At 38.6% G+C, this 15,486-nt stretch overlaps 1 protein-coding gene across 3 annotated transcripts; it reads right to left on the bottom strand.

Annotated features, from left to right (window-relative positions):
* Nucleotides 1-2,193: 2,193 nt before the first annotated feature.
* On the bottom strand, nt 2,194-14,064 carry LRR1 (leucine rich repeat protein 1). Of its 3 annotated transcripts, XM_021004753.2 has the most exons (6): nt 13,516-13,603; nt 12,192-12,354; nt 11,983-12,062; nt 10,745-10,843; nt 4,759-5,486; nt 2,194-3,381 (listed from the first exon to the last, which is right to left on the bottom strand). In XM_021004753.2, the coding sequence occupies exons 3-6, from the start codon at nt 11,998-12,000 to the stop codon at nt 3,129-3,131; spliced, it is 1,098 nt and encodes a 365-aa protein (XP_020860412.1). In that variant the 5' UTR covers nt 12,001-12,062; nt 12,192-12,354; nt 13,516-13,603; the 3' UTR covers nt 2,194-3,128. The 3 variants fall into 3 exon arrangements, with proteins under 3 accessions (XP_020860412.1, XP_020860413.1, XP_020860411.1); XM_021004754.2 differs by lacking the exon at nt 12,192-12,354 and having other exon boundaries at nt 13,516-13,598; XM_021004752.2 differs by lacking the exons at nt 11,983-12,062; nt 12,192-12,354 and having other exon boundaries at nt 13,516-14,064.
* Nucleotides 14,065-15,486: the final 1,422 nt, after the last annotated feature.

The raw sequence follows: 15,486 nt of genomic DNA, 5'->3' as shown, positions 1-15,486 counted from the left end.
AAACTTACTGTAGACATTATAAAATATTTAGGAGTCTACCTACCCAAACAAACCCAGGAACTCTATGAACACAATTACAAAACACTTTTCACACAAATAAAATCAGATCTAAATAAATGAAAAAACATCAGTTGCTGATAGGTAGGGGGAGCTAATATAATAAAAATGACAATCCTACCTAATTTACATATTCAGTGCCATACCAATCAAACTACCAAAAAATTATTTTATAGAGTTAGAAAAAATAATAACAAGATTCATTTGGAAGAACAAAAGGTCCAGAATATCAAAGGAACTAATGAAAAGAAATGCAGGGGAAGGTGGCCTAGCAATTCCAGATCTTAAATTGTATTATAAAGCAGCAATCATCAAAACTGCTTGGTACTGGCTAAGAAATAGGGAGGTGGATCAGTGGAATAGGTTAAATATGCAAGACACAGTAGTCAATGACTATAGTAATCTATTATTTGATAAACCCAAAGACCCCAGCTTCTGGGATAAGAACCCACTCTTTGAAAAAAACTGCTGGGAAAACTGGAAAAGAGTATGGCAGAAACTAGGCATAGACCCAAATCTCACACCATATACCAAAATAAAGTCAAAATGGGTTCATGATTTAGATATAAAGGCTGATACTATAAAAACTGGGAGAACAAGGAATAGTTTACCTATCAGATCTATGGAGAACAGAAGAATTCATGACCAAACAGGAGATAGAGAACATTATGAAAAGCAAAATGGATAATTTTGATTACATTAAATTGAAAAGTTTTTGCAAACAAAGCCAATGCAACTAAGATTAGAAGGAAGGTAGAAAATTGGGAAAGAATTTTTACCACCAGTCTCTCTGATAAGGCCTCATTTCTAAAATATAGAGAATTAAGACAAATTTATAAGAATACAAGCCATTCCCCAATTGATAAATGGTCAAAGGATATGAACAGACAGTTCTCAGATGAAGAAATTAAAGCCATCTATAGTCATATAAAAAATGCTCTAAATCATTATTGATTAGAGAAATGCAAATCAAAACAACTCTGAGGTACCACATCACACCTATCAGATTGGCCAACATGACAAAACAGGAAAATGATAAATGTTGGAGAAGATGTGGGAAAATTGGAACACTAATGCATTGTTGGTGGAGTTGTGAAATGATCCAACCATTTTGGAGAACAATTTGGAACTATGCCCAAAGGGCTATAAAAATGTGCATACCCTTTGACCCAGCAATAGCACTTCTAGGGCTATATCCCAAAGAGATCATACAAATGGGAAAAGGACCCACATGTACAAAAATATTCATAGCAGCTCTTTTTGTGGTGGCAAAGAATTGGAAATTGAGAGGATGCCCATCAATTGGGGAATGGCTGAGCAAGTTGTGGTATATGAATGTAATGGAATACTATTGTGCTATAAGAAATGATGAACAGGCTGACTTCAGAAAAACCTGGAAAGACTTGTATGGTCTGATGCTGAGTGAAGTGAGCAGAACCAAGAGGACTTTGTACACAATAACAGCCACGTTGTGCGATGACTAATATTGATAAACTTAACCCTTCTCAGCAATACAAGGAACCAAGACATCTCCAGAGGCCTCGGAATGGAAAATGCTGTCCACATCCAAAGAAAGAACTATGGAAGTCAGATCGCTTTCACTTATTTTTACCTTCTGTTGCGTTTTGTTTCCTCTTTCTGATGGTTCCTCCTATTGGTTTTAATTTTTACTTACAACATCACTAATGTGAAAATATGTTTAATAGGAATGTAAATGTACAGCCTATATCAGACTGTGTGCTGTCTTGGGGAGGGTGGGGGGAGGAAGGGGGAGAAAAATTTTCAATTCAAAAGCATATGGAAGTGATTGTTGATAAATCAACATAAATTAATAAAAAAAGATGTATTGTTAGAGACCACAAAATAACTTGCTATATATGCAAATCGTAGTGAAACACTTTAATTTCATTCCCATTTTAACAGCAATGAAATGGTGATAAATGAACTTCCAGAATAACTCTACAATTTAGAATAGTATGTAAAAAATGATAGAGTAAAAATGATAATAGGGAAAAAAAACAAAGGAAACCAAAATAGGAAATATTTAAGCACACACTGGTTAGCACTCATAGTTATGCAGTCTTCCAAAGAAAGTGTTAGCAAATATTTTCGCAAAATGAAACCAAACCAAATACGTCAGATAAAACTGCAAATGTTTATTCCCAGGAAATCACACTAAACCAACTTAATGGTATTTATAGAAATTTAGAATTCTACTACACAGTTGACTTCAGAAGAGTAGTAGAGTGGGTATAGAGGGAGTATTTCCACAAAACCACTCCTTTTTCTACCATATTACAATGCTTTCACTCTATTCACCCTGGAAAGAGCTAAGCACATTTAAACCTAAGATGTTTAGGATATTAAGCTAAAATTAACAACAAAACCAAATTAGATATTTATTTCAAAGTTACAAAGGTTTGAAAATAACTCAAATTCTATTCCTCATATCAAATTACTTTACAAAGTAAAAAATAAATACCTAAAGTTTAGGAATCATGATAAGAATAAGATGAACGTGAAACTGAGGGTGAATCAATGTAATAAAGCATAATAGGGGTTTTGAATGAAAATACAACAGTCCTTCCTATTTCACAGTTGGCCATCACACATTCAATAATATCCCTGAAAATTTACTTAACGACTATCCACATTTAGAATCCTTTATGTAGTGTGCTTCATTTAAAACTTTATTAACAAATTTTCACTGCATTTAGAACTCATGTAGTTCTCTACTGTGTTTTGCTGGATACAAAAAAATTGTTACAGAAATTAATAAAGTCTAAGAAAGTAAAGATTGATACATGGGGCAAAAGCGTTCAAACCGATACAGACGAGATCAACCAACTCAAAATTACAAGACATTAGGCTTTGGGCTAAAGTTAACCCCAATAAACGCCAAATTAAACATTTACTTCAAAGTTACAAAAATACATTCTTTTGTTTTTCAATTTGACATTGGTAAATCTATTTGTGATATATATTACACTTTACAATTGGATTCATACAAGACAGTATAAAATTAAGATTTAATCTCTAAATTCATAACTGGATGAAACTTTATAAGCCCATCACCTATTACTTTTTGTTGATCGATCCAAAAATTGAGAGTAACATGTTAATGAACAAAAGTAACAGAGAATGGGTGCTTCAGTGCCACCCATGTTATCTACTAGAACCACAGTGTGGGCAACATAGTGTAGATTCATAGTAACAGTTGCTTGAATGAAAGAGCTTAGACAGGATTTTCCACAGTCACAGGATTTTGATGTATCCAAATCTCGACAAAGATGAAAAGGAATGATATGAGAAGCATAGGGAATTCTGTTGGAAAGGTAGATTTAAAAAATGTTATTTAAAAAAAGATTCAGATGTTAATGTGATAGGTCATAAAGCAACGAGATTATATCAAAACCAAACACACAATTGTAACTAACATAAATAATGCAAAGGCTGTTCAATAGTTCACAATAAAAAATAAAAAACCAAAAAGTACCCTTAACTTTTTAAACTAGAAAGCTATGGGCCATAAATCCATTCCTCTACTCCTAACAGGTTTTAAGACTTTCAAAAAGGAACTTTCAAAATAGAAAATAAATTAGGACACTTATTTGTGGCATTACTACATCCACTTCAATGGCTAAGGAAGTATGGTTGGTCTAACTTATTCTTAGAAGACTGTTCCAGAATTAGCAAAAATGTAAGACGCTGTCAAGAAGTTTCTTCCTAATACCTGAATTAAATTCCCTCTTATGGCAACTTACAGTTCTATCTCATGTTTCTATTCATGAAGGTGATATGTAATCTTATTTTCCATTTTTTTAGTGTAAGTAATGGTGGTATAGTGGATATGGCACCTGGCAGGCCTGGAGTCTCGAAGACCTCAGTTCAAATCCAGCCTCAGACATTTACTAGCTGTGTGACCCTGGGCAAGTCAATTCACTGTCTGCCTCAGTTTCCTTATCTGTAAAATGAGCTAGAAAAGGAAATGGCAAACCACTTCAGTATCTTTGCCAACAAAACCCCAAAAGGGGATCAGGAAGAGTAGGACATAACTGAAACAACCAAAGAACAACAGCTACTAATGCTTCAGTTATTTCTAGTTCTCTTTAACACTAAAATGAACTTCTCTAAATCTTTTTTTAAAATAAGAGTCTAAACTAAGATACAGTATTGTGATAAGGTCAGGTTCATCCCACCATCAAGCTGACCCCTGCCCTTTAAAAAAAAGTTGTTGCGCCTAAGTCAATTCAACCTATTAATTTCCTTTTCTAAACTTGTGCCTAGACTACATTTCAATTAACTGTTTTTGTCTTTCTTTTCGTGCACTTACCTCTACCAAACTTCATTCTGTTCTTTAATATTTTCCTAATTTGGCAAATTTATTCTGACTCTCCAAGTATTAACAACTTCTTTTTAAAGTAGGTATAATACTAAAATTTAAATAAAAAACTTTCTTTTGCTCCATTCAAGTCAATGAATGAAGCCCAATTTCAACTGCCACAGGTCAAAAAGTGGTTTCCTATACAGTAAGCCACTAGTTCTCTTTATGGTATCACCATCTTCCTAGTTATACCTCAATAGTAATTTTGTCCAGATCTTATTTTCCTATCTTACTGACAAGACCTGGAGAATAGCATATACCATCACCAGTCTTTATAACTTTCATAAAAACACCAACTTTGATAATAAGATTCTTACCTATAATTTAATATTGTCCGTGCAGAAATTTCTAATAAAGTTAATGGTACTGTTAGCTGTATATTAGGAACTAGCAGATTAGGTTGTTCAAAAGCATTTCCAAAAAGATCCAAGTATTCGAGGGATAACTTTTTAAAATCACTAGGCAAAAATGGAAGCTTGTTTCGAGCAGCTGACAAAAATCGCAGGTTAGTCAGTTGGCCTATTTTGAATGGGAACCTTATCAATTCATTGTCATCAAGTTTCAAATATATGAGTTCCTGTAGTTGGCAAAATTGCAGAGGGAGAGCTTTAATTTTGTTCTGGCTGAGGTCCAAACTCTGAAGAGACTTCTGGAGTGTGGAAGAACATAACACTTCACTGAATGTCTCCAAATGATTGTCATTCAGGTTAAGCTCTTGAAGGTTGACAAGGTCTCCGATTGTTGCTGGTAGTTTTTTTATGTGGTTGTGACTCAAGTCTAATTTCTTAAGTTTTTTGAGGCAAAGCATTCGCATATCAATTCGGGCAAGTCTACAATAGGAAGCCTGAAGATGTTCCAAGGAATAAGGGAAATTCTTGGTTAAGGGATAATCTTTTTTGGATGTAATGACCATTTTAGTTTTTGGTTTTTCAACTTCTGAAGTTTTCAACGGTGCCAGAGTTAATAGTGGTAATGTTTCAACAGCACAGCCTTGGTGAGCCAGCCTCACAGCAGACAAGAAATTCTTTAAGTTGCTAGAATTGGCCTACAAATACATACATACATAAGAGCAAAATGAACAGAAAATTTCAGGATAAAATTCTTGCATCTATGCTAGTACTTCTTGCAACATATCTTGCAAAGATGTTCAAGGTCAGGCATGTATAGAAAATGTCTGAAAAGAAATGAAATTTTCTGGCACTTTCTGTTCCATTTCAGCACATATAAAAGGTAGTTGTGTTTTTAAAAATCAGCCTCTTAGAAGAAAACATTTCAAAATGAAAAGTTAGTCCTTAGTGTGGAAATAATAAAAGTTGAATTTTTAAAAAATTAACCAAGGGGGCAACTAGGTGGCACAGTGGATAGAGCACCGGCCCTGAAGTCAGGAGGACCTGAGTTCAAATCCAGCCTCAGACCAACCACGTGACACTTGTTAGCTGTGTGACCTGGGCAAGTCACTTAACCCCACCTGCCTTAAAAAAATAAAATAAAATAAAAAGCCCCCCCCCCCCCCCCCCCCGTTAACCAAGCCCAATTTGTAGAGGCCACTTGAAAACAGCTGGTATTTTGGATTTTATGCATTAATTCAGCAATTATATGCAGCACATTGTTATGTGCTAGAGGAAATATAGCTATGGATAAGATAGCATTGATTCCTCAGGGTTTCTGATAGTAAGACCATATTAGACCTATACTCTATCAACCAGAATACAAGTTGGTAGATATCATAAAAAAATTACCAACAAAGTAATATGGAAGTTCTGAGGTGTCAGAAATCATTACATAGATGAAATCACAGGTCTGAACAACCTCTCCCCTAAAAAATATAGACACTTGCTCAATGTTTTATTCTCAGATCTCTTCTCTTTACAGTCTCCTCAGGAATACTTTAGGCAAGAGATATTACCTGAAAACGGGTTCTGTCCATTTGAATGGAAAGGAAGGGACAGATTGGATTTTGCAGAGGTAAAACTGACAGGAAGAAGGAATAGACTGGTAGAAGAAGTCAAGTAGTGTCCTCCATAAGTGTGGCATTATTAACAAATGAATCAAGATAGGAGGCAGTGGTTCTGAAAGGAAAATAATCAATATGATTCGGCATATTTTACAATTAAGGTGCCACAAGGTCATCTAGGTAGAGGCAGATGAAAAGGAGGGACCTAAGTTCAAGAAAGAGGTCATGACTAGAAAAGAGTGGTGAAGGAGTTAAGCCTAGGTCTCCCTAACCATGAGAATGGCTCCCCCAATCCACTTGTTTAATCTTTTCAGCTGTGCCTTTTTCATGACCCCCCCCCCCAGAGGTTTTCTTGCCAGAGATACTGGAGTGGTTTGCCATTTCCTTCTCCAACTCATTTTGCAGGTGAGGAAAACTGAGGCAAACAGGATTAAGTGACTTGTTCAGGGTCACACAACCACTAAATGTGTGAGGCCAAATTTGAAGCAAAGTCTTCCTGACTTCAGGTCCTGTGCTGTCCCAATCCACTACAACAAGCTCAATGTCTACCTGCAGGAGTGTAACAAGGGAGAGAAGTAACAAAAGACAAGATCAAATAAGTCTAGGGAGAAAAGTATCAAGAAAAGAGTGGTCAGTATCATTAAACACTGTAGAGATCAAGGAACAAGTTGTCTGAAGATGGTTCAAAACTCTGGACTTTGGAATCAGGATGTTATCAATGACCATTGAGATTAGTTTCAGGAGTGACTAGGGAAGAACACAAGGGATTATATATGCAGTGGATGGTAAAGAGAGAATCAGTAATGCAGACTACTCCTTTGAGAAGTTTGCTAATGAAAGTTGAAAGAAAGGAGGTGGAACCAAGATGGTGGGAAATGCAGGGAGCAGTATAGTGAGCTCCCCACTAAAACTCCTCCAAACAGATCTAGAAAATGTACCAGACTGAATCCTGATACAGAAAAATCTAAGAAAAAGTCATTTTTCTAGACCAGGTCAACATAGAGGAGACAGAAATCTGTGGACACTGAGGATAAGGTCTGGTAAGGAGTGTACCATTCATGGAGCACTCCAGTGAGAAGCTGTGTACTGAGGCAGGAGGAGATGCAAGACATATATCAAGGCACCACAGGAAACAGGTGCTAACTGGGAGCTCTGCCACTCATGAATGACTCAGTGGCAGATCACAAGTTCAAGGTTGAGGTGTAGTATTTCATAGTTGGCAGCAGCCAGCTACAGGCCCTAGGCTAAGATGAGCAAATTCAGAAGCAAATGGCAGCAATGTGACTCCTACCCCAGGAGCAAATCAGGGTCTTAGTTTCAGTTTCTAGCCCAATGTTGTTTGTCCTTTGTTTTTGAATCTTGACTCACACATGAACCGGATTTAAGTGAGGCAGAGTTGCACAGTCAGCCTCATTCTTTCTTCCAGAGTCACTGGAGTCCAGTGGCAGGACAAAAGTCAAGATGACTGGTGAGGGCCCAGGATGCAGTGGATGACCTTGGCATTTTCCATGTCTGACCAAGCTCTAAGCACTCCACAGTGCCCGCTTCAGGTGCCTTCGTGGACAATTGGAACAAATTGTTCTCATCTGCCCTTTCAACCAGAGGAAATCTTCACATGCTTGAGGGAGACACTTCCCTAACTTACCAATGGGTTTGAGGACTATTGGTTACACTCATCCTGGTTTAACTCATATGGTGAGATGGTTTTACCGGGGTGTGACTGTTGCATATTCTACAGCTTTTGGAATCACAGGTGTATCAGACCACTTTGGGAGTATAGCAAGATTTCAGGTCCCCAGTCTGAGCTACCCAAGATTCTGAGAAAATATTTAACATTCAATACACCAAGAAGGCAGCAACAGGACCAGCCCAAACCTTCCCTAAAGAAGTGTACCAAGACTGGACCTAATATCAAGTATGAAGGCAGGAAGAATGAATTAAAAAAAAAGTAATCTCACTTCAAAATTATTATGGTGACAGGGATGCTCAAGGCAGCAGCAGAAAAGAATAACTCCAAAACTACAAGCAAAATCTCAAAGAAAAACAGCTTGGGCACAAATTTTACTAGAAATACCGGAAGAGTTAAGTTTTTAAAAAAGTTAAAGATGTATTTATATAAATGAAATCAGAGTACTAGGGGATAAAATTAGAAAAGTGAAAGCTATGTAAAAATTTGAAAGGAAATTAACAGCTTGGCACAAGAAAATATAGATAATGAGATAAAGGCATCTCAAAGCAAAAACAAGTGATCTGGAAACTAGATCACACAGAAGAAAGATAAGCATCATTAGACTGCCTGAAAGGCATGATAAAAAAAAAAAGAGCCTAGACATGCTATTTCAAGAAATTTTAAAAGAAAATTGTCCAGATCTCTTAGAACCAGAGGGCAAAATAAAAATAGAAAAAATCCATCAGTCACCTCCTGAAAGAAATCCCAAATTGAAAGCTCCTAGGAACATGACAGCCAATATCCAGAGCTTCCAGGTCAAAGAAAAAATACTTCAAGCAGTCAGAAAGAAAGAATTCAAGTATTGAGGAGCCAGAGTCAGGCTCACACACTAATTAGCAGCCACTACTATAAAGGAGCAGAAAGCTTAGACTATAATATTCCAGAAGGCAAAAGGCATAAGCTTACAGAGCCAAGAATAAGTTATCCAGCAAAACCGAGTATAATCCTACAGGGGAAAAAAATGAGCCTTTAATGAAATAGCTTCTTAAACTTTTTCTACTTTTGACCCCTTCAGCACTTCTTAAACTGTGGGTAGCTACCCATAATTAGTTTAAGAATCACTAATGAGCATTCCTGATGAGAAGACCAGAGCTACATACAAACCTTGAAGGGCAAAGGAATTAAGCAAAACATAAAAAGGAAAACATGAACAATCAAAAGGGACTAAAAAGGATAAACTGCTTACATTTAACACGGGGAGATGATGTATGTATTCCCTCTAAAAGCTATCATCAGGGGTCATAGAGTAATCATGGTTAGACAGAAGGCCTGGGAGGCTTCTGTTATGTCTTGATGATCTTCAAAGAATGGAAAGATAGGGAAAGAATAACGGGGAGAGACAAGTGTTTGGGGAGAAGTGAAAGAGGAAGGAAGATTAGGAAAACTTATCTTACATAATCAAGACATCTATACAAACAAGAAGGGAGCTGAGGGGAGCATCTGATACATACACAACTGGGTACAGAAATCTATCTCATTCAACAGGGAAATAGGAGGAAAAGGGAAAGGAGGGAAGAGGAAAATTAGATGGAGGACAGATTAAAGGAGGGGTTAGACCCAAACAAAACAAATGCTAAAAATGTACAAAAATATTTATTACTCTTTTTGAGCAAAGAATGGGAATCTGAGGGGGTACCCACAAATTGAGGAATGGCTGAACAAGTTATGGGATATAAAATGTGATACTGAAATATAAAAATGTTATATATCTTCATATATGTGTGTGATGGAATATAATTGTACTGTAAGACAAACAACTTTGAAAGAATTAGGAACTCTGATCAACCATATTTCTAAGACTAATGATGAAACATGCTACCCATGAGGCAGAATAAGACTTTTTTTACATCACCAATGCAGATAATTTGTTTAACTTGACTATACATATTTGTTACAGGGTTTTGTTTTTCTTTCATTTTAAATTGAGAGCAGAGGTGGGGAGAGAAGGTGGATTTTTGCTGATTGAAAAAATATTTATTTTAGAAAGAAGAAAAAACTCAAGGAGTTAGAACAAGTAAATTATACTCCTCTCAGGATTGGTAATATAAATCTATTTAGTATATTAAATAATAGCTCTTGATTTGGAAGTTAGAAGATATATGTTTGGATTCTAGCTTGATCGAATCATCATTCATGGAGAGACAGGACCTTGGAGGTCATCTAGTTCAACCTTCTCAATTTTACAGGTAAGGAAACTTGAGCCCCACAGAACTTAAGTTAGTTGTGCTATCTATGTTACAGGGTTGTTGAAAGGCTCAAATGAGACTACATTATATAGTCTACATCTGTGTAGGCTATTATTATTCCAATTAGACAACATCAGAAGCTTTTGAATGTGATAAAGACAGTTGTTAGATTTTAAGTTTCCAAACTGCTCCAGGTGAATTTTAAATTACCACATACAAAATATTTTGCTTATAAATTAATCTCTTCATTTTCTAAATTCAGAAGCATCTCAGAATGCTACATAAGAGCCAAAGCACAACCCCAAGAAAAAGATAGTCAATCTTTTTACCCAACAAACTGAAAATTCCAAGCTTCCTTAGTCTGTCTACCCTTCCCCTCTACATTTCCTAATTCTGGTAGGTTAAGTTTTCAAAAGAAATTTCCAACACAATACCTTACTGAGACAGACATCTACGGCAGGTTCCTTTAATCGAACAGTGGCTTTCCCCTCTTCCACAAATCTAGTAAAAAACTGCTCAATATTTTCCTTTAGCTGTTTGAAACAAATAAAAGTAGCAAAGTTAAAAAAAAGTCTGGAGAAAATGAAGATGCATTTTAATTTTCCTTAAATCTGGCAAAGCTTGGGCATTATTGCTTTGATTCTTTTCCAGGCTGGATAGTTATCACTTCTAATCTGAAGAATTCAATCCCATAAAAGTTCAAAAATAACTTTTTTTGGAAGATTTTATACCTGTTAAAAAAAAATTCTGGCAAGGGAGTTACACATACCTTTTCTCAGGCCTGCTTGATCAAGAGGACTAAATGTTTTACTGGCACACATTCTCTTGAATTAAACATGAACAAATGTATAGATAAATTAAATTTATCCCAAAGCACACAAAAGACTTGCAAAGGTTCAATTACAAAGCACTCTTTAAAAAATTAAATAACTCCATATAGTTTGAAAACTATTCAGTGCTTTATGCCAATAAAATAAACATGACAATACTACCAATGTTTATACTTTTAATGTTACAAATTAACAAGATGATATCCTTCACAGGGCTTGTTAAAATAACGGAACTCATTTGATCAATTAAATTTAAAAATTTAATACTACAAAATGGAACAAATATATTTTTTGTTTTCACCATTGAAGTTACATCAATGTAGTCAGAAATGAGAGGTCTGAAGAAATGAAATGCAAATTTAGGATTTACAAGATTAAGGCGGATTTTTATAGAGAAAAGGAAAAGCCCTAAAGGAAACATGAAAACATAGCCTCGAAAGAATGAGGACCTGGGTTCTAGTCGTGGCTTTATCATTAACTACATGACTGCAAAATTATTTAATCCCTCTGCATTTTTTCATCTGTAAAATATGAAGATTGGACTAGATTAATATAGACCTTTCCTTCTATAAAAATGATTCTACTGTATAGTGTAAAATGTCCATAGCTCTCAAGAGCCTTTAAGGAAATTTTAGTAGCTTTTTTTTTTTTTAGCTACCATCAACATTCTTACCGTCCACATGAAACTCTTCTTACTATGGAGATCTGAGTAAAGACATCTAGCTCAACCTAGACTAGCAGGTTGAAAGCCTGGACACTATGGAGTTTGGCTGCTCATTCCTTACTAAGAATAAAACTTGTAAATCTTTTTTTATTATTATTTTTTAAGTTGGTAAACTTACAAGATAGAAGGATAGCATCCAATTTTGAATGTCACTTAACTTCTGGCATAAAATCCAGTTTTTTTCCTTTGGTGTATCAACTACAGAATTTTAAAAACAACTACATATTAGTAGTCAAATATTTCAGTCCTGCAAATCAGCACAAATACAGCATTGAAGAGTCATATTAAGTTATACGGATTAATTTTCAATAAAAAGTAAAAACTCACTGCATCACTACTGTACCGACTTTAGATTCTACAATCTAAAGCACAAGCTTTAGATTTGGGCATTATTGCTTTGATTCTTTTTCAGGCTGGATAGTTATCACTTCTAATCTGAAGAATTCAATCCCATAAAAGCTCAACAACAACTGTTCTGAAGATTGTATACCTGTTAAAAAACACAACGCAAGCAGCGCGGATCTGATTATTTACTTGTGTATTCGCATAAATCCCCCAGCAATGTAAACTCCTTGACCTCCATTTTCACGTGTGCCCTGTAACCCCTCAGTCTTTGCTTCTGTCGGAAGACCACAGTAACACCCACACGAGTAAGGAGAGCTCAGCTGGGAGCGAAAAGCAGCTGAGCTTCCCCCTCGCAGCTAAGGCCGTGGGTTTAGTTTCTCTCGGCCTGAAATCTCAAACCCTTCTTGACCCGTTTTTTTTTTAATTTAAATTTTTTATTTTTTAATATCAATTTATTTATTTTTAGTTTTCAACATTCATTTCCACAAGTTTTTGAGTTCCAAATTTTCTCCCCATCTCACCCCTCCCCCCACCCCAAGATGGCATGCATTGTTAATATCCCTTCCCCTAGTCTGTCCTCTTTTCTTTCTCTCCCCCCTTCTCTTATCCCCTTCCCCTTCTATTTTCCTGTAGGGCAGGATAGACTTCTATACCCCATTTCCTATATTTCTCATTTCCCGGTAGCATGTGAAAACACTTTTTTTAAACATATGTTTTTAAAACTTTGGGTTTCAAATTTTCTCTCTTCCTCCCTCCCCACCCACCTTCATTGAAAAGGCAAGCAACTACACTTGACACTTACTAGCTGTGTGACCCTGGGCAAGTCACTTAACCCCAACTGCTTAAAAAAAAAGGGCAAGCAACTCAATATAGGTTGTACATGCACAGTTACGCAAAACACGTCCATAGCACACATGTTGTAAAAAACTATTTCCCTCGATCCTATCCTGCCCCCCATTTATTCTATTCTTTCTTTTGACCCTTTGACCCAAGTTTTGACAGGGTGCTACCATTCCCACACCGACCGGGACAACAAGTGGTGACGCATCCAGCCAACCCGCAGATAAGATAGGTGGAAACGGCTTGGCGTGCAGCGGCAGGGGACCACACGCTTCTGCGGGTTCTCGGCCTTTCCAAAAGCAAACAAAAAGGCTGACCTGTCCAGGAGGTGGGGGGGGGAAGAGGAGAAAGGCCGTGAGTCCACGGGGCGCATGGGGCCTCCACTCAAGGCTGCGGACCCTAGAGCCCTAGGGACCCCCCGCAAGGCGGACTCTCTCACAGGGCCGGGGTGGGGCAGGACGCTCACCTTGTACCTGCTCCCAGTCTTGTCCTTCAGAGTGTAGATAACCAGATGGGCGGCTCCCGCCGGGGCCTGGGGCAGTCCCTTGTCCGACGGCCGGCCCAAGGACAACACCGCCCTGGTGCCTTTGCCCCGGCCCCTGAGGCCAAAGGTCGGAAGGTGGCGGTTCACCAGCTCCACCTCGCACTGGAGCTTCATCGCGCAAGGCCAGGAGGAGCCGCCGTCCCCGCCGAGCCGCCCCAGCCCCGACCGCCGCTTTGAAAGCTCCTCTTCCCGCCAGCCACCGCCGCCAAGGCCCCCTGAGCGCGGGCAGGGGCGTCTAGGGAGCTGCCGGATCCAAAAAGCGACACATGCGTCATCTAGTCCGTCTGCGTACGTCTGTATCTGCAGCGTGCGCAGTCCGTATACTCTCGTTAATGTCGCCACGCATGTCTTCGCCGGAAGAGCTCCTCGGCTCCGGGGCTCCGCTTCAGGAACAAATGACTGCTGGCCAACGATGGCTCCGGGCCGGCAGCGAGGGCCCCGGCTCGCGCCCCGGCTCGGTTCGCGTGCGCGCGCGCGCAGTCGGGCCGCCGCCGCCGCGGGGGGGCGGCTGGAGCGCAGGCTTTCCTTCCCGCGGCGTCCTTCCTGGATTAACTGTGGTCTTTAACGCCGTCTTTTCGGGGGGAGGGGGGGGAGCGTGTTAAACATTAGCAAAACGGTGACCCCAAGTAGTTACGGGATTAGAAAACAACCGTGGGCATGTGACAAGCAGAAAATTTCTGCAGAACTGGGTGCACGCTAATGGTGAAAATCCGGAGGAGGGGTTGACATCTGCGCGGCGTGGGGGCGCGCGGGTGAGACACCTCTAATCGATGGACCTCCTTCTCACCCCTCCCCTTCTTTCCTCCCTGACAAAGACGGAGCCCAAGTAAATATCACACGAGTCCGGGAAGAGTAGCTGCCGAGGGAAAACTGCGAAGGACTGCCTATATGAGCTTTGAACTTTTTTCCAGGTCTCAAATCAAGAATCCCGTCATCTGCATCTGTCTGGGGAAGGGAGGAAGAGGGGGCCGTAAGAGCTGTCGCCAGAATAGCGGGCATTAGCTTGGTTGTCCCAAGCACTGTCACGGGAGCATCAAGGCAGCAAATGTTTGGCGACAAAGTCCTGTCAATTGCTGATGATTCGGAGTTTAAAAAAAAGGGTGCAGAAGGAGAGGAAAGAGGTGGTTAAATTAACAGTTACCCGCTTGATACACACACACACACACACACACACACACAAAGAGGGTCAAGAAGAGGAATTGTGGGCAACATAAATATTAGATGAGATGATCCTTGTAATTGACAGCAGAGAGAAGATCAATTCTTACTAAGTTTTCTCTTTTTTGCACTAGGAAAATCTTTCCACTGGGGGAAAAAATGGTTAACAGGGAATTGATACATGAGATCAGTAAGGAGATGGTAAAAATACTAAGCCTTGATAAATTCAAGTCACATACCATACTAAATTAATACATTAACAAGCATTTATTAAGTGCCTGCTATGTGTTAGGTGCGGTGTTATGGTGTGGTGGAGAGAAGGTTAGGCCTGGAGTAAAGAAGACCCAAGTTTAAATGAAGCCTCGGAAATTTTCTACGTTTGTGACCCTGGGCAAGTCCTTTAACCTCTGCCTGCCTCAGTTTTCTCATCTGAAAAAAAGGGATAATAGCTGTACTAAATTCCAGGGTTGTTGTGAGGATGAAATGAAATCCTTTTAAAGTGATTTGCAAACCTTGAAGTGCTATATAAGTGCTCAGTTATTCTTTTTTTTTTTTTTTTTTTTGTGAGGCAATCAGGGTTAAATGACTTGCTTGCCCAGGGTCACATAGCTAGGAGGCATGAAGTGGCCTGTCTGAGGCCAGATTTGACCTCTGGTCCTCCTGACTCTTCATCCACTTCACCACCTAAATACTCAGTTATTATAAAAGCATTCTGTTAGGTACTAGCAGATGTGA

This window comes from Phascolarctos cinereus, unplaced genomic scaffold (assembly GCF_003287225.1).
Source record: "Phascolarctos cinereus isolate Bilbo 61053 unplaced genomic scaffold, phaCin_HiC Scaffold_3;HRSCAF=262, whole genome shotgun sequence".
Taxonomy (NCBI): Eukaryota; Metazoa; Chordata; class Mammalia; order Diprotodontia; family Phascolarctidae; genus Phascolarctos; species Phascolarctos cinereus.
The sequence above is the reverse complement of the archived record's forward strand: the minus strand, read 5'-3'. Positions and strand labels throughout refer to the sequence as shown.